The sequence below is a fragment of the Copadichromis virginalis genome, linkage group LG6, assembly GCF_057382275.1.
Source record: "Copadichromis virginalis isolate Kocher_CV1m ecotype Utaka linkage group LG6, C_Virginalis_male_GT1.1, whole genome shotgun sequence".
Lineage (NCBI taxonomy): Eukaryota > Metazoa > Chordata > Actinopteri > Cichliformes > Cichlidae > Copadichromis > Copadichromis virginalis.
The window spans coordinates 15,093,157-15,120,024 of NC_140623.1; the positions used below are offsets into that span (position 1 = coordinate 15,093,157).

General features: G+C 42.5%; 1 protein-coding gene across 4 annotated transcripts in view; it reads right to left on the minus strand.

Moving 5' to 3' along the window:
- Positions 1-26,868, minus strand: part of LOC146707495 (uncharacterized) — a 62,766-nt gene that overhangs the window by 31,492 nt on the left and 4,406 nt on the right. For 3 of the 4 annotated variants that reach the window (XM_085458860.1, XM_085458858.1, XM_085458857.1), the window contains exons 2-5: positions 9,604-9,655; positions 7,836-7,933; positions 1,111-1,256; positions 784-879 (exon numbers count right to left, since the gene is read on the minus strand). In XM_085458860.1, coding sequence (XP_085314986.1) covers positions 784-879; positions 1,111-1,256; positions 7,836-7,933; positions 9,604-9,655 — 392 coding nt within the window. Of the gene's footprint in view, positions 1-783; positions 880-1,110; positions 1,257-7,835; positions 7,934-9,603; positions 9,656-26,868 lie in introns of those variants that run through there. The other variant, XM_085458859.1, reaches the window with a different exon arrangement.

Below are 26,868 nucleotides of genomic sequence, written 5' to 3' on the forward strand. Positions count from 1 at the left end.
CGAATTAACTAAATACCTCTTTGTGATTACTTTGGTTGCTAGCAGATTGCCACAGTTGCCTGTAGTTCTTCATTTTTGTATGAAAATACTTGCTAGCTACAAGCAACGCAAACTGTAAATGAGGAAGACTTGCCTTAACAGTAAAAGTTGTGCCTGAGGAATACAGCCAACATTTTAAAGGGTGTCTGCTTTTGGTCTGTGTGACAATTTTCACAGATTCTTTACAGCTCGGAGAGCGGCTGGCTGGTGTTTATAGACAAGTTCGTCACTTATTCGTCACAAATTACCAACGCAACAACATTTTAGCAACCAAAGCAATCACAAATAGGTTTTTGTACACCAGTTGGGGGAGACATGCTTTTTTCCTACCAATAGGAGGTAGCTATTGGGGCTCACTAAATTGTCTTTAGGCCTGAGTAACTGCGGCTTTAGAAATCATTTTCCCAGCAGCTGCTATCAACCTCGAACCCAGTCAAACCCAGTTGGGCAATACTCATTCTTCCCTCACAATCACTGGTTTTCAGTTGGTTTCACACATCCAAAATAACAGGCAAGTTAACGTCACCTGGTTAGTGGCCAAGATAACTTCTGGCTTAAAGAAAAAACAAGATGGTGGCAGCAAAAATTTAATGTGAAGCTTTAAAATGTGGAGTCCAAAACCAATGGGTGATGGTGATGTTACATCCATCTTCATCATTTATCATTTTTAGGTAAAACATATTGTTGATAGGGTAAAAAAAAATCTTCTGTTTTGAACCCAGTTGTAGTTATTGTTGTACTCACTCCAACACGTCCAAATTCGCAAGCGAGGTCCAGTGGAGTTTTCCCAGCTGTGTCTGAGATGCACGGGTTGGACTGGTGCTGCAGCAACATCTCCGACTGTAACACACAGACGCACACAAACAAACAAATGTTACCAACACATTTAAAGCTGAGCTTGAAACAACCACGTATCAGGCACACAGCATCAAGCCCACATAACAACTACACAGATCTCACATAACACAAACACTGGCTCTGTGCACAGTAAAGCACCTACAGTGCACACACACACACACACACACACACACACACACACACACACACACACACACACACACAAACAGTTACCCCATCATAGTGTCCATGCTGAGCTGACAGGTGGAGCGGGATCTGTCCTTCATCTGACTGTCCGTTGACTGACGAGCCTGCCTTCAGCAGCATTTTCATAGGCTCAGTCTTCCCCTGCCATGCAGCATAATGCAGGGGACGCATTCCTACACAAAACACACACAAACAAGGACACAAACATACACAGCCAACATGACGGCACAATAAAACAGACACACAACACAACCCACAACCACATGCACACAGGCACGTACAAAAAAATGAGAATGTAAAGACACATGAGTGCAAGCAAATACAAATTTTTTGTTAGTTTAGGTTAGTTTGGCATTAGATACCAAGCAGACAGAAATCTATCTGGTGCTGATTTTACAGAGAAATCACTAAATTTACTTGTTAACAAATGTTCTCATGGTTAATTCCCTCTGTGTGGCCTGTTAGTCTGAGAGATTAGGAGAGCTTAAACAATTATTGCATTGAAAGAAAATTAACCAGATGTACTACAACAGTAATTAATTGAAGCTAATTAAAACAAATGTTATATTTACAGGAAAATACATTGGTTCCAGTTTCTCTTTAACAAAACGTGTTGGGCCTGCATGCTATGAGACTCGACAGAGAGTGTATTCACTAAACAACCAGCAAAGCAATTGAAAAATAGGGCTGTTACCTTGTGACAAAGTCACAAGGTAACAGCCCAAATAGGGCATCATGGGCATCATGGGATGTTTGAGACAAACACTTTGAACACAAAGGGCAAGAGAAGTCCAACCCCTTTCTTTCTATGGCCCCAAGAAACCCTCGGAGGGAACTGCACAGCGACTCCCAGAGCCATGCACAGCATACAAGGTGATGCCAAGTTTTGCTGTGCAAAACATCAGTGCGGACTCCTTATCGCTGCCTTTAACAAGTTTTTTCAAAAAGGTCTCAAAGACTTTAGAGTCAGACCTGTTACAGATCGTCAACTTTTCTTTATTATCAGGTGTGTTTCCAGAATCACTAAAAACTGCTGTAATCAAACCTATACTGAAAAAGGACAATCTTGACAAGACACAAATGAACAACTACAGGCCGATCTCAAATCTCCCGTTTTTAAGTAAGATCATTGAAAAAGCAGTTTCTCAACAGCTCAGTTACTTCTTAAAACAGAATAACTACTATGATGCCTTCCAGTCAGGTTTTAGACAGAACCACAGCACTGAAACCGCTCTGACCAAAGTGTTTAATGACATATGTCTGAATACAGACAGTGGAAAAATGTCAGTCCTAGTTTTACTGGATCTCAGTGCAGCATTTGATACAGTTGACCACAACATATTACTCAAACGACTGGAGAACTGGGCAGGTCTTTCAGGAACTGTACTAAACTGGTTCAAAACATACTTAGAAAACAGGAAATACTTTGTATCAAAAGGTAACTTCACATCTGAGCAGACAAGTATCACATGTGGAGTTCCCCAAGGTTCCATCTTGGGACCCCTTCTGTTTAACATCTACATGCTCCCACTGGCACAGATTATAAACAACAACAAAATAAACTATCACAGCTATGCAGATGACACACAAATATATATCACAATGTCACCAGGAGACCGAGGCCCTGTACAGGCTCTTGGTAAATGCATTGAGGAAATCAATGACTGGTTGTGCCACAATTTTCTCCAGCTAAACAAAAACAAAACTGAGGTAATAGTCTTTGGCGCCAAAGAAAAACGATTACAGGTCACCAGAGAACTTCAATCTATACATCTAAAAACCACAAACCAGGCGAGAAATTTGGGTGTAGTGATGGATGCAGACCTAAACTTAGAAAAACACATTAAGACAATAACAAAGTCAGCTTACTATCACCTCAAGAATATATCAAGGATAAAAGATCTGATGTCTCAACAGGACCTGGAAAAACTAGTCCATGCATTCATCTTTAGTAGGCTTGATTACTGTAACAGCATCTTTACAGGTCTACCTAAAAAATCAGTCAGACAACTACAGCTCATTCAGAACTCTGCTGCTCGAGTCCTCACTAAGACCAAAAAAGTGGACCACATCAGTCCAGCTCTGAGGTCCTTACACTGGCTGCCTGTCCGTCAGAGGATAGACTTTAAAGTTCTGATGCTGGCCTATAAAGCTCTGAATGGTTTAGGACCAAAATACATCAATGACCTCCTGACCCAGTATGAACCATCCAGATCCCTCAGGTCATCTGGATCCGGTCTTTTATCAGTTCCCAGAGTCAGAACCAGACACGGAGAAGCTGCATTCAGCTTTTATGCTCCTTATATCTGGAACAAACTCCCAGAAAGCCTCAGATCAGCTGAAACACTCAGTTTATTTAAATCCAGGTTGAAGACTCACCTGTTCTCAGCTGCATTTGAATAAAGCACCAAATCCACACTTTAAGCTTAAATTTCAAAACTTACATTTAACTACTGATTTTATCTACTGTTCTGATTTTATCTGTTTTGATTTTATATACTGTTGTTTGTTTGTTTGTTTGTTTGTTAATTAGTTAGTTAGTTAGTTTGCTTGTTTTAATCAATTTTAAATCATGCTTTTTATTTGTTCTTGTTTCTAATGTCTCTGTAAAGCACTTTGAATCACCTTGTTGTTGAATTGTGCTATACAAATAAACTTGCCTTGCCTTGCCTTGCCTTGCCTTGCCTTTAACCAGAAGACATCTAATACCACTTTGCAGCGGTGGCTTCAAGAAGCAGTGAGCGTGTTTCTCATGGCAGCAAACCAAGACCTCCAGTCTTGACACTAGAGATGAGCCACACCATTGAGCTGAATAAAAAGGCCCCTCCAGCCTCAGCTGGCATGAGAGACGCCTGAGTCAGAGGATAGGTGCTGGCAGGATAAAGAGGCACAGCAGCTGCAGGAGTTACAGAATCTAAAGCTTAGAGATTTCAGGCCAAATTACTATCACACGGTCTCAAAGATCTTCTCGAAAGTGTGATTGGGCACGAGAAGAGCGGACTGCGCAGGAATAAGAGCAACACTGAGAAATCAGAGGAAATGCTCGACGTACACGAATCAGTTCAGAGGCCATTTTTTCAAAAGTCCTAAAAGAAATGAGTATAATCCTGTCTTGTTGAGAAACTGTGACTGACGTGCAGCATCAGGCGTATTTTATTAATAGCGCTGTATTTGGAAGGCGACAGTGTTTTCTCATTTTAACCGTTAATAATGTTTTGATAAGACTAACCTAAAAACATCAAGTAGGGGCTCATATTTATTTATTTTTTAGGTTAATTACATGCACCAAAAAAGAAGTGAATCGGTCACAGCACACAATACCATTAAACGATATTAAAGAATGTCTTTACTCAGGGGGTAAGGTTGAAAAGCCAATCTTAAATGGCTGTGATCTTTGGGCCTCATGCAGCAATGCATTAATAACAGATTCTGATTGTGACTGCATGGGCTCAGAAACACACGGTTAAGGTAAAATCTGAGTATTCAAGGGGAAAAAATGAACGATTCTTAAATGCTTCTGTCGCTGTGTGGTCTTCAACAAATCCAAAGGTTAAATTTTTTTGTAAATCATGGACGCTGTGTCCTCTGCACTAAACAGAAGAGCGACCATGCATGCAACTTAAAAGCCAGCACTGGTTACGTTCTTTAAAGTCTTAATTTCTGAGAGAACCACCACTGCTAAACAATATATGCACGTTTTGGAAAAGGTATGAAACTACTCAGGAAACGCCTTGCTTATTTCAGGAACAGAGCACCTCCAAAGTCACAGATTCTGGGTTCTTAGCTGGCTGGTCTGCAGTCCAGACATGTCACCCACTGAAAACATAACACACTGTTTAAGATAATTTCAGTCAGCGTATACTGTAGCATCACATCAATAAAGCATCTGGTATATTGATGTGGTCAGTTAAGTAGAGACGGGGTTGCTAATCAGTTTCAGCTGCTTTGGTGTTAATTAAATTAACAACATCAGTAGTTGTGCCGGAAGGTTTGCCGTGTCAGTGTCATGGGAGGCAGTTACTCTTGGAGAGCGGGACAGTTGGAAAGTCCTTAATTCATCAACAGGACTGGTATCTGTACTTCACACCATCTGATATTGTTGTGTTAGGTGTTGTTCATGGACCAACAAAACTAATGTTGGTCCAGGTTCAACATTGGAAATGATCAATCATATTGCAGTGATGTCATAGTTTTGCAGAATAAACCATCACACCACATAGCAAAGTGTAACTCTAACTCCCACCAACCCTTCTGGATTTGGATTTTTTCCTGAGCAGACTAGAGATGGCACGATACCACTTCTTTATGTCCGATACCGATACCGATATCATAAATTTGGATATCTGCCAATACCGATATGAATCCGATATAGTGTGTTTTTTAATCAATAAAACTGTTTTTTTAATATCTTGCTGCTTTTTGTATCAGTTCATAGGGTTAAAAAAAACATTAAAGCTATTCTGTTATACCTGTATGCAAAAACTACCCTGCACCCAAAATATTTCATAGTTCAGCAATACTGATCAATCTAATAAACTTAAACCTACTCCATCCTCCCTATTCTGGTATTTTAAAGAGTAAGCAACCTAACTAATAGGGCTCTAAAACTCCCAGCAAAAAAAAAAAAAAAAAAAAAGGGAACCACCCCCCCCTCCACCTCATGATGCTTAATCGACGTAATCGACTTTAATTTGATGCAGTGTGAAAAAAATTGCACAGAAATCAATTATTTTTCAAGAATAATTAAATAGATTCAACATCTTTCTTCAACAGAATTGCAGACTGCACATGATGATGAAGTACTATAGCTTACTAGGGTATATTAGACTTAACAGTTACTATATACAGTAATGGACTTCTATACATTTTACATAAGATTAAAACTTTGGGTGTAAGATTCAGATAATTATTTATTAAAAGCTAGACATTTTAAATGAGAATAAGAAGAAAAGTATGTCTTTGTGCCCCCCTTTTCCCTGTTCATGCCCTGTCGGCCCCCTCTGGCTAAACTTTGCTAGATCCGCCCCTGCACAGTTACCAGCCGTCAGCTACACAGAAAAGGATCCTGGTGTAGAAAGTAATATTAAATAAATTCTAACAAAAGATTATCAAGCTTAAACGTGCTGCTGTTGTTCAGCCGCTGGTTTTCTCTTTCTGGCGCGAAGTGGGCGATAAACAAAGAAGAGAGACAGACTCGCACATAAAAGCCAATCAGCTGATCATTAATCAGTTTCATGATTGAAGCAGCAGCAGGAGAGGGAGAGAGAGAGAAGAGGCAGTTGCTCCATATATCGGTTGTTAAGCTTAACACGGGAATGCTTCACAAACATTCAGAGATAAACTTACACACTTGCTTTACTTCTCTCTGGGATCACTTCCTCGGAGATGAAATGCCGGTTTGGTAGCGAGGCTACAAATACACACAGCCGCTCTATCACGTGACCACACTGCTCCGACATGCTACGGTTATGAGCTGAGTTACGCCATGTCGCAAGTTTTGTGAGGTGCTTTTTTGATATTTAATAGATCGGATTACATTTTTTATTTCTCTCCGATATCAGATCCAGGAATTTACGTCAGTATCGGACCGATACCGATACTTAATATCGGATCGGTCCATCTCTAGAGCAGACATTGGTAAGGGGTCTTCCAAGCCACAAAGCTATGATATCCTAAAGTGATTATTCAAATGCAATGTTGATCGCAGACAAACATTATTATGTTGATCCAGGAACAACATCAACACGATATCAGATAGACTGTTTACCTCACCTCTTGCCCAATAGCTATACGCTCCAGCACTCTGTGACCCTGAATCGGATAAGCACTTAAGAAAAGGGATGAATGCATGAAGGGATGGACATGTTCCAACTTTCTGTCTTTGGAAATACCCTTCACTTGTTCCTGTGATTATTCTGGCTGAACACATAGCCACTTTCCACATTTCCTTTTTGTGATGTTTGTCTGGAGGATATACAGCTCCAAAGCAAAGGCCCTCAGGATGTTGAGGCAACTTAAGCTGGCATCTTGCAGAAGTATGTTTTCCTAACACCGGAAACAGTTCTCTTTAAGACAAAGTTGGCTGGTTCCATCTGGTTGGACAAATCTTAAATCTCAGAAACATTATTAGTATTTTTTGGGCCACTACCCTGACTACAATCACCTCCTATGTTCTGTTAATAAAGCACACAGTCAAACACCTACTCGTAGAAGGTGAAGATGTGCTGTTTCCTGGTGCCTCTGCAAAATCACACCCATTAAAGCAGTAGGTTCACCAAAAGAGGCCTGGTAAGTCTATTTAGAGGCACACTGGGCATGACTGAAAGTGCAGACACAGTAGGCCTACATCCTGGAGGGATTATAACTCCCATCTGCCCTGAGATTTCTTCTTCTCCTCCTTCTTCTTGAATCTGCCAACGTAGGATCGAGATATTCTCTGCTCTGCTTCCCACTTGGCTCTCACTCCTGCAGCCATGGAGCTTTCCTTCTTCTGTTTTCTATTGTTGACTGTGCAAACAAATCTGTCGCTCCTCATAAATGCACGCCACAGACATAAATTGCATTTCCAAGAAGCTCACCTTTTATTACATAAGCCGGTATTATTTGTCACACAGGGAAAGCCGGAAAGTATTTGTTTTTGGGCTTTTTCTGCACAGCCGTGTGTGTTCGTGTGTGTGTTTTGTGCCTTATTTTGTAGCAGCACAGCGTATCCCAGTGACACTGTGAAAGCCTGTGTGCATTTTTTTTTTTACCTTTATGGTCTTTGATATCCACTGCTGCCTGGGCCTCCAACAGCAGAGAGATCATCTCCTTGTTGCCACTCAGAGCAGCATGATGCAGCGGCGACAGCCTTCACACAGACACAGATTATGTATAAAAATACACACATTCAAATGCATAGTGTAAAACCTGAGCACAACTTTGCTAAAGTAATCTTCGGCGTACAGCTGCTCCGCCCCACAGCTCTGTGTGACGATGGGAGCGCGTGCGGGGAGGGCGGGTGGAAATGACCTACTTCCATTAATAAGCAATCTCTCTCCCCCGGAGTCGAGCGTACGCGCAGGGCATCTGTGTGTGGGTCTAATGGATCTGTGGTGAACATAAGAGCGGGGCCCTGGAGTCAAATCAACGACTCATCAGTCATTACACAAGAAGCTGAGTCCAATTATCTGAATCCAATCAACATCATAAAAAGATCTTTGTTATCTGATGGAGTCAAACGGAACACAGCCGTAAACCAAGCATGTGCACACAAAAAGCTTAACCAATCATGAAGCTAAATATAGCCAAAATCCATAGTTGAACATTCAGAGCTGATAAGGGAATATTTCTGAGCAAATTAGGAGCTGGGAAATGTTGGCTTTGCTTTAAGGTGATAATTACAGTCTTCAGATCTGAGGTCTTCAGCTGGCTACACTCCTATGAGCCAAAGACAGATTTAAACAGGAGATAATGTGAACAGTAATAACGGCTTGCTAGCCTATTGATTATTTGAAGATTTTTCTTCCTATTTGTTTGCCACAGTTAATTAGATATTCACAACATGGATCAGCTACAGCCCACAAGCATCGGGCTTTGGTGTTTATTTTTCTCATGATAACTGTCTCATGTTTAATATCAGCAAGGTATGAGACATTTTATAACAGAGCTCTTAAAATGATCTATTTGTGACCCCAGCTCACAGGTTCTGCATTAGTTTGGATGTGAGTCAAAATCAGTTAACAGAAAGTGCTTTTCAGTTTCATTTAATTCATATGATTATTTCAATTACAGCACAGATCTCCTGGCCAGAGGTCGCCCACCACATGATCCAGACTGACCCACTGGAAGCTATTGTAAGGTATAAAAATAGAAAAGGAGGAAATAATCATGGACTGTCACCAGGAAGCCTTGTGTTTAAGCACGGACAAAATGGGGGTTTATGAAGGAGCCCGAATGAATCAGAGCAGTCTTCAATTTATGACTGAGTGTGGAAAAGATGAGCATCTCTGGGTTTTCCTCATTTTTTATGTATATGAATGTTCATGTACACATTCAATTCAGTTTCAGCCAAGCCTGTGGAGATTTTCAGTCTTTGCTAAACGCGGATCTATAATAAAAGTCTTTTTTTTTAAGTTTCCTTCAGATTGGCCCAACTGTTAGGAAGACGGGGCACATATGCTACAATCAGGATGGTAAAAACAAGTGGGAAAAATCTGAAGGTGTTTTTTTTACATGTTATTATGCGGGATCTTTACATGTGAGGCTCATACAACTAAAGAGCAAATTAAGATGTATTAGATCTTTGAATTTTAGTGAGCGGCTCGATGGCTGAGTAACAACTACCTCAAAATCTGAGAAAACAAGAAAAGATCTCAGGATTCAGTTGTGTTGATAGTGTTGTGAGTGTTTTCAGGGCCATGAAGAAAGAAATAGGTTATTATAAAAGATGGAATGAAAATGGAGTGATAAAGAAAGAGGTGTAATGATAGAGTAAACAGCTGGAACAGGAGGTGATGTGAAACATCTGTGATCCCTCACCCATCTGCATCCTGGATGTTGACGTTCACCCGCTTTGCTGCTCCGAGAAGCTCTGAAAGGGTAACAAAGAGTAAGAAAAGCATTTCAAAAAAAGTTCAAATTTAAACTTTAATCTAGGGACAAGTATATTCTTCTGTCCTGTTCATTCAATATTTAATTGAGAGCCGGTAAAGTTGAAGCAACATGTTCACATCTGTGAGTGTTTCCAGACATACTCCTACTGTATAACTTCAGTGTGTTAAAGAGAATCGACCATGTAATGAAGGTAAAGAAATTATAGGACTCTCATAAAAAAAACAAAAGCTCAGATTTTAATGTGTTCTCTCACATAAACTTGATCTATATGCAAAAATATATGAGTATATTTAGGAGAGCAGGTGAAAACAAAAGGACCTTATGATGGTTTGTCATAAGAACCTAAAGTGGAGATAAGCGAGTGCCTAGCTGATAACTAGTAAAGCTCATAACCTGCTAGGGTTGCAAAAAATTAAATGCTCAAATACTAAAACAGTAATAACACTACTAAAAATTAAGCTCATATTAGATAGTCTGTCTCTATCTAACAGTTTCTATACCATAGATGCCATCTTTGACTGCTCCAGTTGACGCACAACTTCACACAGCAGCGCTGCAGCCAGATAGGCACACGGCAGATCTCAACAGCACTTTGATAATAAACAGTTATCATAAATGTTAGCCTGGCAGCATCGGCGTAACTTTGTGCTGAACATAACCCCCCTAACCCCCCATGGAAATTACGCCCCACATACGTTAATGTTAGCTGTTTAACTATTAGCAATTAGCTGATAGCCACACTAGCCGTCTGTTAAGCCAGCGGTCCCCAACCTTTTTTGCCCCACAATATTTTCACGGACCGGCCTTTAAGGTGTCGCGGATAAATACAACAAAATAAAACTAGTACCGAAAAAAAGAAAATTTATTCATAACACACGTGAAAAGACCAAGGAAAACCGAGTAAACGATAAAAATGATAACAAAATAACGCTGAAAACCGATAAAAACACTGAAAACTATGCATTTCACCCCTGAGCCTCAATTCTCGGGGCCCGGTACCAAACGATTCACGGACCGGTACCAGTCCGAGGCCCGGGGGTTGGGGACCGCTGTGTTAAGCTATCATTTCGGTAGCAGCTAGCGGCTATGGCTAATAATAAAACGGGGCAAGGCCTCAATGTGGCCATAACTTATAAAACCTTCCTGAGACGAAGTATTTTTTGTTCATTTACTCTTTTTAAAGCGTCATTTTTTATTATTAAGTGGTCTGAACATAAGCAATAATGGCCCAAAATTTTATAACTTCTACATATTTTTATATATATATATATATATATATACAGTGGGGCAAAAAAGTATTTAGTCAGCCACCGATTGTGCAAGTTGCCCCACTTAAAATGATGACAGAGGTCAGTAGTTTGCACCAGAGGTACACTTCAACTGTGAGAGACCGAATGTGAAAAAAAACTCCATGAATCCACATGGTAGGATTTGTAAAGAATTTATTCGTAAATCAGGGTGGAAAATAAGTATTTGGTCACCTCAAACAAGGAAAATCTCTGGCTCTCACAGACCTGTAACGTCTTCTGTAAGAAGCTTTTCTGTCCCCCACTCGTTACCTGTATGAATGGCACCTGTTTGAACTCATCATCTGTATAAAAGACACCTGTCCACAGCCTCAAACAGTCAGACTCCAAACACCGCCATGGCCAAGACCAAAGAGCTTTCGAAGGACACCAGGAAAAGTATTGTAGACCTGCACCAGACTGGGAAGAGTGAATCTACAATAGGCAAGCAGCTTGGTGTGAAAGAATCAACTGTGGGAGCAATCATCAGAAAATGGAAGACATACAAGACCACTGATAATCTCCCTCGATCTGGGGCTCCACGCAAGATCTCATCCCGTGGGGTCAAAATGATCATGAGAATGGTGAGCAAAGATCCCAGAACCACACGGGGGGACCTGGTGAATGACCTGCAGAGAGCTGGGACCAAAGTAACAAAGGTCACCATCAGTAACACACTACAACGGCAGGGAATCAAATCCCGCAGTGCCAGACGTGTTCCGCTGCTGAAGCCAGTGCATGTCCAGGCCCGTCTGAAGTTTGCCAGAGAGCACATGGATGATACAGCAGAGGATTGGGAGAATGTCATGTGGTCAGATGAAACCAAAGTAGAACTTTTTGGTATAAACTCAACTCGTCGTGTTTGGAGGAAGAAGAATACTGAGTTGCATCCCAAGAACACCATACCTACTGTGAAGCATGGGGGTGGAAACATCATGCTATGGGGCTGTTTTTCTGCCAAGGGGACAGGACGACTGATCCGTGTTAAGGACAGAATGAATGGGGCCATGTATCGTGAGATTTTGAGCCAAAACCTCCTTCCATCAGTGAGAACTTTGAAGATGAAACGAGGCTGGGTCTTCCAACATGACAATGATCCAAAACACACCGCCCGGGCAACAAAGGAGTGGCTCCGTAAGAAGCATTTGAAAGTCCTGGAGTGGCCTAGCCAGTCTCCAGACCTCAACCCCATAGAAAATCTGTGGCGGGAGTTGAAAGTCCGTGTTGCTCGGCGACAGCCCCAAAACATCACTGCTCTCGAGAAGATCTGCATGGAGGAATGGGCCAAAATACCAGCTACTGTGTGTGCAAATCTGGTAAAGACCTATAGTAAACGTTTGACCTCTGTTATTGCCAACAAAGGTTATGTTGCAAAGTATTGAGTTGTATTTTTGTTATTGACCAAATACTTATTTTCCACCCTGATTTACGAATAAATTCTTTACAAATCCTACCATGTGGATTCATGGATTTTTTTTTCACATTCTGTCTCTCACAGTTGAAGTGTACCTCTGGTGCAAATTACTGACCTCTGTCATCATTTTAGGTGGGGGAACTTGCACAATCGGTGGCTGACTAAATACTTTTTTGCCCCACTGTATATATATTAGGGGTGGGGGGATATTTCGTGATATTTTGTTTGCTAATAATGTATCGATACAGGGACAGCAGAAATCGATATTTTGTTACAAAAAAGGTTTTTGTGCTCTGACTTCAGAGCATGTTGATCCTTTTTCTGAGCAAGAATCCTGACATTCCTTCACTGTCCAAATGCGTTTAACTTTTTTTTTGGCAGCAATAAACATGACAGTTTACTTATTTTAATTTAAGACATGTTTTATTTTAATTAAGTTTAAAACTTTTTTATTTAATGTAAAATTATATTTTGTTTTAATTTACTTTCAAATTCTTCAGTTGCTGAAGGGGCTGCATAGTTTTCATAAATTGCATAGTTCAGAATAGCTATAATTGTACCAGATGGTTGAATTCAGTTAAGTTGGACTAGACTGTAATACAAACCGTTCAAGTTTGTCAACAATAAAACTGACTGAAATGAGAGAAAGACTGCGTGTGAGACTTTGTTATTAGATAAAATGAATATTGATAAAGTTTACCTTTATGTACAGAATCTGAATATCGCAAAATATTTTAAAAAATTGCAATAATATCGTATCGTGTGTTAAGTATTGTGATAATATCGTATCGTGGGATGTAGTCTCTGCACTAGTAGTTTCAAATACCCCATCATAATTCATCAGAATACAAGGTGACCTCCATTTTAAACAATGGTTTAAAAGCCCCCCCCCCCCCCCCCCCCAAAAAAAATAAAAATAAAATTAGGTGCTTAGAAAAAAAACAACGCCAAAAGAACCTTGATTCATTTTTTCTACACTGACTTACTAATTAATGGATCAGTCTTTGCATCTTTAGAGTGACACTATCGCTGTCATACATACATGAGTGTGTCTGCGTATATTTATAGCATGTTTGGGTGTAGAGCACGTGCTTCATTGTGTAAATGTGACACACACGTGAGCATTAGAGAGATGCAGGCACCGGATAGCAGGAAGAAACCGTTCACAAACCCACTACCAAACAGCCTGAAAGGACACAGGAAAAAACAACTTGTTTGTCTTTCTGCCTCCACTTTTTTTTTTTTTTTTGGTTTGGTCAAACCCTCATAATCCACGGGCCATAATCTGTAGCTGTGCTGTAATCTGGGGAAAAGCTCTCCCTTCGCTCTGCAGCTCTATCTGCACTTCATCCCTTCATCCTGCTCTCACACTCTAATTTTCCCTGTAATTTGCTAAAGAGCGCGTGCTGATTGGTAGTTCTGTTATTTCTGTTTACAGTGCAGCTGACATCATTTTCCTGCATGCATATGTGTGTGTGTGTGTGTGTTTATGTGTGTATTTATGGAAGTGCTGGTTCCTCCATATCTCTCTTGGATTAAAAATAAGAAGCATCCCTTCCCCCCAGCTGATGAATCAATGAGTGCAGATAACTGTGTCACCATCAGACTACCACAAAGCCACATGAACCCCGATACAGACCAGAATCTCACAACACAGAAACACCCACATGAGGCGCTTCCCTCTCAAACTCAGAACCAGGATTTGTATTTAATCTAATTCAGCTGACAGAGACAGAGTATCACTCTGCACATATAAAAGCATCTCTTTTGTTTTAAGAACTGCTCTCAAAACAGACTTTCATCTTCAAACTCACTTATGTCAGCGCTAACCCGCTGCCTGACTGTATCAGTGACTTGATTTGTTAAATTAAATTTTGAACGAAAGGCTTTTCCTGCCCTCACATGAACTGCTTGTTTGAGAGCGCTGCCATAATCTTTCTCTGATACAGTCCTTGGACCAGGGTTCATATTTTTCCGATCATTTATTTTGTCATAACATCGCAACTGAGCGCTGGGTTACCATGGTAACTCCTCAACGTGCCATTCTCAGAGACTGTCAGTCATCTGGGAGGGATTACAATGACAAGACTATGATATTATTGTGAAACATCTCCCTGAAAATTGTAACTGTGGCTCATTCATTTTCACTTTGAAAGTCTTTATTGTTAACTGAGAGCCAAAATAACCAAGCAGGACTGAAAAGCAACCTTGAATGTAACACAGCAGACTCACAAACCTCAGGAGAGGTGAAACGGAGGGGTTTCTCAGGGGTTCTCATTATCAGAGATGTTCTGAAGTCCTGTTTCCATCACCTCCGACCTTTCCTGTCATCATGCATTTAGACTTTCAGCGTAACACGTAGCCTAAAACAAATGCCAGCACAGATTTCAGACAGTTGCACACATATGTTAAAAGTGACTCGAGTCAGGGTCACAATATGCTACCAGCCTCAAAATGTATAAAATTATCCTCAAAACATCTAAATGACAGACACAGACAACAAGCATGCTAGTGCTGTAGGATCATGACGCATCATGCTGTCATAAACTGGCCCATGGTAAGTGGCAGTGAAAAGTCTACACAAGTGCTTTAATTAAATAAAATGTATTAAATAAGCTAACAAAAAAAAGTATATACTGATGGAAGATAGTGAACACTTCAACAAGCATATATACATCCATCCATCGATTCTCTTCCACCTTTCTAATTCAGGGATGGGACAGGGCTCGAGCCCATCCTAGGATGACATACAGTCATCCGAAAAAGACTCTGTGCAGTCCTCTAATAAGTTTTCCCTTTGCATTGGAATTAAGAGAGTAAGTAGCAGCCAGTATCGGCTAATAAAATGCATAAAGTAAGTATGAGAACCTCTATAAAAGCAGAGGTTTGCTGGTCTGGAGTTGTGTGTTAACACAATGCCACAATCTTTCAAGGATTGGACGTCCCAGCAAATTCTTGCAATGCTCAGAGAAACTGTAAAAAACATAAGAGCTGTAGCTTAGACTCTACAGGTCTCAGTTAGTGTGTTAAATGTTAAAGTTCACGACTGAACAAGTATGGCTTCTTTGGAAAGGTTGCACAGCTTAAGTTTCACTATACAACATAGTTCACACAATTTTCATATTTACTGGTCCCCCTCATGACTACTCAAGGTTTGCGGTGACCATCCCATGAACTGGGATCCAAACCATCCCAGCAAAATGATCCCAATCCCAATGTTCTCCTTGTGTATATACATCTAATTATATATTACCTATTTAATAGCCAATTAAAAAAATTTTGTTTTCTGTATGCAGAGAGCACCGGAATCAAATTCCTTATGCGTGTGCACAAACTTGGCCGAATAAAGATGATTCGGACTCTGAACATGTGCTGTGACTGTTGATAATTTCCACTGCTGATAGTATAATTACTTAATGGATTAATCCTGTTGATGGTATAATACTGAACAATCACAGTTCCCAGAGTCTGCCAAACTAAGGCTGCTTGATCTGAGTACCAAGAACATAGCCTGACAGAGATTACAATATTTGACTTTTTTTTCAGTCCACACATTTGCTAAGAGCTAGGATGAGGAGACGGTGTTTCGTGTGTAATCACACCTGTTATTCTCGAGTCAACAAGCTAACAAAAAGAAGCGCTCTCAGTGCAGATCTGTTACAGGTGTTCACTTGATGAATTGGGAATGCCAGAGCTTACAAAGTGCTATAAGCTACGCCAAAAAAGACGAGAAAAAAAGGGTCAGCGTTCCCTGATCATCAGTAAAGTCCATTTCAGTGGATCGCTACAACATAAAAGAGATACAGTTATGATAAGCATGCTCTCATATCTCTAAGATAAAGAGCTTTACTTCAGCTGAGCCAGAGATAATAAAACCATTACCAAATCGTTTAGGACTGTGCCTCACTTTGCGTGAGCAGGCAGTAGTTTTAATGTCGTCTCCTTTAAAGTGAGACTGAACGTCTCTTTCATCTGAAGTGATTCATTCAGACTCGAAAGATTCAGAACAAACTTTTGATTGATCTGTAACAAGAAAACCGAGAGTGCCGTGATTGCAGCAAGGCTACAAGCTTAAAAGACAAGGTGGTGTTGTCGAGTTTTCTCATTATCTACAGCTACAACAACAACCAACAATGAGTCTGCTATTCTCTGTGCAGCTGCAGCTCGGTATTCCTGTGTGCCACACAACTCCAGCTTTGCCTCAGAATGATTGAAAACCCATCAGCCCAGCACACCGCTCCATTAGATGACATCTTACCTTATAGTTTACTGGCGTCGACACCACATACATCTCTGTTGTTCCTGAAAATGCTGACTGGGAGACCAAATGTTTATTAATCTCAGCGGATATTCACCGACAGATACATCATTTCCTCTCGTCCGAGTTGATGAGCAGTTTTTCACAGATGTGTGTCTTCAGAGGGGGAGAAACGGGCAGACAAACTTTGGGTTTCCTCACAGAATTTTTATGAGAATCACACCAACGTTATCGTTTATTCAATTTAATACAGTAATCTTAGTCATCAGTACACGCTATATGAAAAAAAAAGCTTTAACCCAGCAAGATCGAGTTGATTTTTTTTTACAATACAGACACACATTTAGCTTAAATATGGGTTAAATATGGGTTTATTAGCCAATAATAAACTGGCAGGTCTAACGGGTCCTGTATCTGTGTCAGGTAGCAGTCTAACAGCTCTGAACTGAAACCAGAACTGCGATATGAACCTCCATGGTTTGCTGTTGTGGTTCTCTCTTCCTGTGTTATCTATCCTAATGTGCTGCAGAAGCAGAAAGTAGCCCACAAGCACAGCAGAAGCTACACGTGGGCTAGCGCAGCTGCCACGAAGGCTCCGCCCCGACTACCTGATAAGAAATCTTGCGTTTTTATCTTGAAATGAACATCTGTCTTTTGAGGTAGCGGTTACGTTTCCATACACCAAAATGTGTTTGGGTTTGAGACCGTTATATAAATGCCAGGGAGAATGAAACCCATGTAGTAACGTAGCTTACTTTATACCTCGTAGTGACGTTTGTAGGCTACTTAGCAGCCTATTAACAGTCTATTAGCAAAGTTAAAAAAATGGACCGTCACCAGCATGTCAGTGATGCCAATTGACTTTAACTGCATCACTATGTGTTGGTCTTGTATTGGGGTAGCTGTAGCTCAGGAGGCAGAGCAGGTCACCTATCAATCAGAAGGTTGTTGGTTTGATCCCTGGCTCCTTCAGTCTCTTAGGGAAGATACCTCATGTTGCTCTCTGATGCATCCATTTGAGTCTGAATGGATGAATGAGGCATGTTATATAAAGTACACAAGTGCTATCTACTGGTTATTGAGAATTGTGTACTGGTACAAGTGATTACATGTCTATCGTTGTGTGTCCCTTCTATGTGAAAATATTTTCCAATATTCATCCCAAAGGTGGCGAAAGTGATTTCCAGTTGAGCTCTGACACTGAAACGAAATTTATGAAAGGAATCTCTACGGCCTTGTGTCGCGGTTCTCTCATCCTCTGTTGCAAAACTAATGCACAATGTCCAGCAGGGTGGTAGGTCTCTGCTACATCGCTTTAAATCATTTATGTTTACAGTGGTGCTTTTTTTCTGGGTCTTCTTCCAGTCAAAGTTCGTAATATGCTCTTTTTTGGGGTGTCCTTTCGTTCCGTTAGTTACGGAGCTTTTTGTGAAAATAAAAGGTTTAAAAAGTAACAAAGCCCTCTTCAGTGGGAGTTACTGTCTCCTACAGAAACACTTGTTAGCAGTCCGGCCGTTTCTCCCGTTTCTTATCTATGTCACTACTGTATGTAACACACTGGCACAGAGCTCGCCTAGCCTTTCGTTTGGCACGCCCTCAAATAGAGAATAAGCAGCTGCCTCGCAGTCCCTCATTTCTATTTACTCACTAGAGCTGCTTCTGTTACCTCTAACTCTGAAGTGTCTCAGCAAAGCACACCAAATGTTCTGCTGCTGGCTGAAGGAGCAAACACAAGCGTCTCCACGCACTCCAGGGGCATCACGGAAGAGCGGATAACTCCCAAAATGTTGACTAATGACTGGAAATCTAAAAGTTAGACAGTGACCACAGTGACCAAGGAAGGCTTTTTTTTTTAGTCACACCACTTTTTTACCTGTTCACATCACCTCTGGGTATTTTCCAGAGTTTCTCACATGTATCACACAGCAGAAAATGGTGTGTTCGGCGCTCGCCCTGGCACAATGAGGCTTCACATGCCAGGTCAGCGACTGCTGTAAAGTTCGATCTAGCTGATCCTGCGATAGGAGCTCTCACTGCCACCTCAGTTGGGTAAAGTCTGGAAAAGTTCAGGGCTGCGGTGCATGCGTGTAAACAGCTACTGATAACGACTGATAGAAATTTGTGGTTTTCTGGCCTCTGAAGGTGGTCATGCCAGGAAAGCTTCTGTTCCTTTCATCCACAGCATCAATGTGTGACATTTCAACACAGCAAATAACCAACACAGCAAAACCTCCCTTTAACCCGCCACAGTGCTGCTCTGAACCTCATTAGCATACTATTAATAATACAAACACAGTCAGGCACATGACTAACACCCGATGTGTCAAGTGTGTCCCCGTGTGTGTGTTTGTGTTTGTGTGCGTATGTACCTGCCTGTAACTGTGTGTCTGGGGTGTGTCAGTGTGTGCGTTTGAGAAAGCAACAATTCTCCAGCAGAGAAACCTGGCATCCTGTTTAATTATTCAAACATAAACCTGGATTTGAAACACACACACACACACACACACACACACACACACACACACACACACACACACACACACACACACACACACTTTAACCTCCCTCCAACACGTCCTGTCTCTTGACCTCTCTGCATACATATCTGAACATTTCACTTGCTTACATGCTAACCCTCCTCCTCACCCTCATTTCCCTCACCCACAACCCCCCCCCCCCCCCCACCCTCTCTCTCTTTGTCAGTGTGCAGTGGACTAAGCACTCAGGCCTGATCTGTTCTGGCATTTGAGGAGAAGCAGTTTTTTCTTCTTTTCCACAGCACTGCTGGAATGTTCAGAGACAAACAACGCACGAGAAGAGAGGAAAAGGACGGGGCAGGAGAGGAACATGGAGGAAACACCGGCTGTGTGTGGCTGCTTGTGTGTGTGTCAGAGGTGGGACCAAGTCATTGTTTTGCAAGTCTCAAGTAAGTCTCAAGTCTTTATCCTCAAGTCTCAAGTCAAGTCTCAAGTAATGTCAGGCAAGTCAGAGTCGAGTCTCAAGTCACTGGTGTAAAAGTCCGAGTCAAGTCACAAGTCTGAAACTTTGAATTTCAAGTCCTTTCGAGTCTTTAAAAAAAAAAAACAACGAAAAAATAATGTTGCAGTTATGCTAAATGTAAATATTAGACCATGTAATTTTAAAATCTGTGTTTTTCTCAACACATGACAAAATAGTGAACTTAGAAAATATACACAAATTGTGAAATTGCACCTCTTTAAAATGCAGCTCAATTAAACCTAGCTCCAAGAATAATTTTCACCGACAGTTCTGAGATAAGCTGCATGTTATTCTTGGATGCGGTTGTTAAAATCGCATGACAAAAATATCATACATATTAAAAAAAACTGCATCACCAACGTAGCCTGGACAACATTTGCTAGTTAGATGAAGTCAGCTATCTCATCGTAGCATATTTATATGCATATTTATAATCATACGGTTCTTGGAGTGAGTGCATACACTCATGAAGTTTAGTAACTTCAGGTCACTGCAACAAGCCCAGGTACAGTTTACCGACGGATGGGTGCAGGACCTTGAAATGCACCGTGTAGAACGAAAGACCATCGTACGTATCATAAGTTTACCAGTCTCACAAATCGTCATCATAAATACACATTCGTTAACCGTTTATTAATAGGACCTTTGAGCTCAACGGTAATTAATTAGTAGTGGAAATAATTTCTGGTAGCATCACAGAAATGTAGCAGTGACAATAATACTGTATGCTGTAATCGTACTGGGCAATTAGTGATACAAAACAACTGTTTTATCCTGTGAATAAAAGTATATGTTTTTGTCAATGTACCATAATAACAGAAGCGAAACGCAATATTGTGTCAGGACAATTTACTATTTATGCACAATAAATAAAGGAGCATAGCGCGACAATTTCTGTTCAGCGCCAGACTTGCTTGTAACCTATATCACCAGTTATGTTATGAAAGTGACGCATTAACTACAGCAGCAGACTGACCTTTGTGTAAATGCTTGGAGCAGACTAACCTGTGAGCTGGAGTGTTCTGGGACGTTATATTTTGTCTTTGAATGGCTGCAATCCAGTCGCCTCTTTGTTACTTCGGAAACATGGCTCGAACAATTTCTCTTCAACGTCGTAATCCGATAACAACCGATCTCTTTACCCGTCGGCTTCCCGTGGCTGTCATGCGACCGGCTATTGCAGTTAATAATACAACAGCTTCTTGTGTTTCTTTTTATCGCTGTATAACTGATTTTAATTGAAAGCCTGAGTGCGCTAGTACCGCTTGCCACGAGTTCCCAGAATCCTTTGCGGTTCTACCTGTGAATGACGTCACATTTTCAATCTCTATATAATATGCATGTTAAATTTTATATTTGGGGTAAAATATCAAGTCTTTTCAAGTAAACCGGTTCAAGTCCAATTCAAGTCCCAAGTCATTGGTGTAAAAGTCCAAGTCAAGTCACAAGTCTTAGAACATTTTTTCAAGTCAAGTCTAAAGTCATAAAATTAATGACTCGAGTCTGACTCGAGTCCAAGTGTAACAGAGTCATAAATAACATTGTTATAATTACACAAAATGTGTTCTAAACCCCCAAACTTCTCCTTTTATACCTGACTTTTAGGACCTCCAAGCCTGTAGTTGTGTTCATTATCAGTTAGAGCCCCTCCTCATTCTTTTCTTCTTCTTTGGTGCAATACTATAAATACAGTGTACCCCTTTTGCCTCTCCCCTTTTTCTACAATTCCCCTGTGGGAGAGGTGGGTGTCATTTCTTTCCAGCACCTTAAAGCACACATAATTCATATTTAACCACCCTGATGTTTATGATTGCGATTTTAATTCAGTTATTGTCATTATTGAGCCTGTTTTTGTAAGATGTTATAAGTGTGTAGTATGTGTGTGTCATAAATGTGTTTTAGGCGCCATAAATGATAGCATGAATATGTATTCCTTGCTAGCTTGGGAGCTGTGGTGGGTTGAGCTAATCCTCTTCCCCACTGTCTGTATTTGGTCGTAGGAGCTGGAGTAGGCAAATTATTTACTTGGAGGTCTTTCTTTCTTTTACCTTTTTTATCAGGTATGTCAGATTTCATGTTGTTTTTGTTTTATCTTATGTCAAATATGTTACGTGTAAATGCATATTTTATGTTTAATGTAAAAATAAATGCCAGCCCTTTTTCTACAATTCCCCTGTGGGAGAGGAGCTGGAGTAGGCAAATTATTTACTTGGAGGTCTTTCTTTCTTTTACCTTTTTTATCAGACACAACGCAGAATCACACCGGTTACACTTGGTGCCGCTGACCCGTCACATCGCCAATCCGCGATCCACCCCTCCTCCTTCTGCTGCCGCTGTTTTCCCGCCTCCTCTCTGCAGCTGTGTGCCAGAATCCTGTGCCCTGCGCTTTGACTCACAGGTTTTTATATCGCGTGTGATCGATGCCCCGTAATTTGGCTTGCAGGCATCTCTGTCACGTGTGAACTTAAAGGGCAAATACGTAGGTGATCATTTCTGTCACTGTTTCATATTGTTGCCTCAAATTATACAGGCACGGATTGTAATTTTTTTTCTCTATTGATATTGGCTTTTACAGCCTGTTTTAATTGAGAGGAGAAAACAACATTTTATTTTCTATGGTGTTTTGATTCTTTGATGTTTTTTTTTCTTCTCCCCACATTTCATTGTTTTGTGAAGTTTTGCATAATTGTGTGTGGGGGTTAGGCTCGTTTTTTTTTGCTGTTGAACAGTGATATCTCACTTGGGCCAACATGTTAAGTGAGGAAACTGTGGATAGCGCTTTGCCTGATCTGTTCTCTGCGGGGAGTAATATGACCTTTGGTTTGGGGAGGGGTCATCAGATTGCTCCAAAGTTTTTTGGGAGGGGTAGGCCAGTAGTCCCGGGTATTGGTGCCCACACTGTAGACCAGCCAGTGATGCACTCACCATTAATGCCAGCAGCTAGCTCCACACCAGCTGCTTGCGAACGCCAAACACACACCCAGGCTGTCACTAGTGACATGTTGAGCAGCTTGATCACTGACTTAGCAAAGCAAATTGGGGAAAATATCACATCCTCTCTTAACTCTATGCACCAGCCAGCCCCCACCCAGCCACAGTCTCCCCAGAATGTGCCCTCGAGCTGCAATGACCAGTCCCAGCTGAAGGTTGTTGTTCAGTCAGACACCAAAGCTCCACCATACTTCAAGGGTGACAACACAGATCTATTTCCCATCGGTGAATGGGAGGACATGATGAGATGTTATCTGCACAGAATCAGCTGTGACACAGATGAAGAAATGTTTGCCATATTAATGTCTAGACTAACTGGCAAAGCCAGAGATGTGGTCAAGGTGTCACTTCGTTGCCGCCCTGAGTTGAATCGGAATGATCCTATTACTGCTGTGTTTGACATACTGAGGTCTAACTTCAGCGACTTGACATATTCCAGCCTGCCCATGAAAGATTTCTACAGTACTGTGCCACGTCCAGGTGAGAACGCCATGGATTACTGGATCCGGTTGAACAAGTCTATTGATGCTGCTGATGAGTGTCTCCGCAGGCGCGGCAAGATGGTAGAGGACCCCAGTAGTGAGGTTGTTTCGATGTTCATTAATCACTGTCCTGACCACAGTCTTACGTTGTCTTTTCAACTGAAGGCCCCTGAGGAGTGGACTGCAGCTGAGGTTCAGAGCCGTCTGGACAACTATGTGAGGAAAATGAGACAGTCTAGTGTTTTGTCTCATAATACAGCAAGTCTGTCCATCCCGCATCAGAGCCCTGTCGCTGTTAACAGCCAGCCCCACTCCAGCGGTGCTCAAGCAGTCCCAGTAACACGTGAGCCAGCCTCGTATCCTATGCCCTCTGTTCCCTCTGCAGCCACATGTCAGCCTCTCTCTTCTGATGGCATGGTAAGTGTGCAGCAGCCCTCTGCTTGTCCTCCTTTGACTCTACATGTCATGCCCCCATCTTTGCCAGTTTCTGGCCCTCCTCCAGCTGAGCCAGGTGTTCAACAGATGGTAGCACTGTTTGACAAGGTTCTGTCCATGTGCACTGCATCACTAGCCACTGGTCCTAGGTGCCCACAACCCACAGGTCATTCCCATGGGCACCACAATGCTCATCGTGCTTCGTGCAGAGTGTGTGGCTCACATGAACACACAACCCATGTGCATTGTAGGCTGTACAAGCTATGCCACAGCTGCTTTGACCCTGGACACATGAGGCGTGAATGCCCACAGTTGCACCAGAAACCAAGCGTTTCAGTCCCTCCTCCCACCGATGCTGCTTTAAACTAGCCAGCCCATGTAACGAGAGGGGTAGCATGGGCAGTGTTGATGAAACCCTCAGAAATGCAACAGACCCAGAAGCCATATATGTTAACTGCTGTAGTAGCCTCTCTGATGAGAAGACTGTTATTATGGGTTCACAAAGAGTTGGCAGGGCTAGTGAGTTGTTTTACACTCCAGTGTCGGTCAGTGGCCGGTGTTCCCTGACAAGCATGCTTGATTCAGGAAGTATGTCATGCACACTAAGTGAAGAGGCTGATAGCAAGCTAAGAGCCGCTGGTGTTGCTCTGATTCCGCAGCATATCCCTGAAAATGTGGTGCTGGTTGGTTGCGGTGGCCTTCTCACACAACCGAAATGCATCTATGATTTGGACATTGAAGTATATGGGACTAGGTTTCTTGTACCAACATTTGTGGTTCCTGGGCAAAAAGATGAGCTCATCGTGGGGAGCAATGTGATCCGGCCCATCATTCAGAAGATGAAGGCTGATACAAAGTACTGGGAGCTTATTAACTCCAATTACACTGGCACTGATTGTGAAGACTTCCTGCAGTTGCTGAGCTGTATCTCACGGTGGTCTGCTCCTGTGTTGCCAGATAAAGTAGGTACAGTCAGGTTGCGGAAGAGTGTCACTCTCCTGCCACAAAAAGAATATGTAGTTTGGGGAAAGCTGCCACCTTCTGCCCTCGTGTCTCCAGGAAGTACTGTCGTTGTGGAACCCACGTCAGCCCGTTCCACTCCAAAGAACATAATGGTGGGGCGCATTATAACACCCATGTGGGGAGATCGTTGGGTCCCTATGAAAGTCCTTAACCCAACAGAGAGCCCTGTGACACTTCGTCGCAATGCTAAGATTGCGGATGTCTTTCCTTGTATTGCTGTGGAGGACCTGCCCATCACTCAAGGTCTCTGCGAGACTCTGACTGACCAGCATACCAGTTTTCCCCCCTCATCAGACTCTGTGCCTGACTCTGCACAGCTACTCAAAGATGCTGGGTTGGCTGACATTGATATTGAGGGCTGTGAAGTGTCAGATGGGTGGAAGAGGAAATTGGTGGAGCTTGTGTTGACTTACCAAGATGTGTTCTCTAGAGACAAACTGGACTGTGGTGAGGTGAAAGACTTTGTCCATCGTATCCACCTCACTGACGACCGCCCTTTCAGGCTTCCCTATCGCAGAGTACCCCCGGCTCACTATCACAAGTTGCGAGAGGTGCTGTCAGACATGGAGATGAAAGGCATCATCAGTAAGTCCACCAGCGAATACGCCTCGCCACTGGTAATGGTTTGGAAGAAGTCAGGTGACTTGAGGATATGCACTGACTTCCGCTGGCTCAATGCCAAAACCATTAAGGATGCTCACCCACTGCCCCATCAGGCTGACTGTCTTGCTGCCCTTGGTGGGAATGCTTTCTTCAGCACCATGGACCTCACATCTGGGTTCTACAACGTTCCCCTCCATGAGTCTGACAGACGGTACACTGCTTTCACTACACCTCTTGGCCTGTATGAGTACAACAGACTTCCCCAGGGTCTATGCAACAGCCCAGCATCTTTCATGCGGATGATGCTCAGCATCTTTGGTGATTTGAACTTTTCCAGCCTCCTGTGTTATCTTGATGACCTGCTGGTGTTTGCGCCTTCAGAAGAGGAGGCCCTAAGACGTCTTGAGATTGTTTTCTCTCGCCTGAGGACCAGCAATCTGAAGCTGGCGCAGAAAAAATGTCACTTTCTCAGACGCTCTGTGAGGTTTTTGGGTCATGTCGTGGATGCTGGTGGTGTCTCGGTTGATCAGGATAAAGTGAGGGTTATCGCCAATTTTCAGAAGACTGACCTTATGGATGGTGACGGTTGCACCCCTTCTCAGAGGAAAGTGAGATCCTTCCTTGGCATGGTGATGTTTTACCAGCATTTTATTCCAGGGTGCTCTCGTATTGCGAAGCCACTCTTTGCTCTAACTGCCGGTCAGAAGAGGACTAAAGGCTGCCATGGGAGTCGGAAACCTGGAACTTTTCGCAAGCTCACCCCTCAAGATTGGACTCCTGCTTGTGAGAAAGCATTTGAGGGACTCAAAGGTGCACTCCTCAGCTGTGCGGTGCTGGCACATCCTGATTTTGAGAGGCCATTCATCCTTTCAACTGACGCTTCCATGGATGGGCTGGGTGCTGTCTTATCCCAGGTGCCAGCTGGTGAGGAGAGAGCAAGACCTATAGCCTTTGCTAGTAAGTCTCTCAGCCGCAGTCAGGCCAAATACCCAGCACACCGGCTCGAATTTTTGGCTCTGAAGTGGGCTGTGTGCGATAAGTTCAGCCACTGGCTCAAGGGTCATCGGTTCACTGTCTGGACTGATAACAATCCTCTCACATACATTCTGACTAAGCCAAAGCTGGATGCCTGTGAACAGCGTTGGGTCTCTAAGCTTGCACCATACTGCTTTGAGATCAAATATGTTCCTGGAAAGCTGAACATTGTGGCAGACACCCTGAGCAGGGAACCATTTGTGAGGCCGTTGGCCCAGCGGCTCCTGTCGGAGCCCTACTTTGAGCTGCTAGAGCAAGTCACTGGTGTGAAAGATGCCAGTGTCCAAGATGCCTTCCGTTTGACCTGTCAACCTCAATCGATACGCAGTGCTCCACCCTCTGCTGTGCTTGATGTGTCTCTGTCAACTGATGACGTGTCTTCTCTCATGTCTTCGCTCTGTGAGTGGGAGTCTGCTTCTCGCCAGCGTGCAACATCCCTCGCTGGTCACCTAACCTCCATCAGTCCACCTGACTGTGATGTTACTCATGCGCTGTCCCGTGCTGATCTCCTGTCTCATCAAACAGGGGATCCTGTGATCTCCAGAGTAGCCCGCTATGTTGAGCGTAAGCGCAGACCCTCCAGACGTGAGCGCTGTCATGAGAACCAACATACGTTGCGGCTCCTGAAACAATGGGATAAGCTCACATTCCTCAATGGTGTCC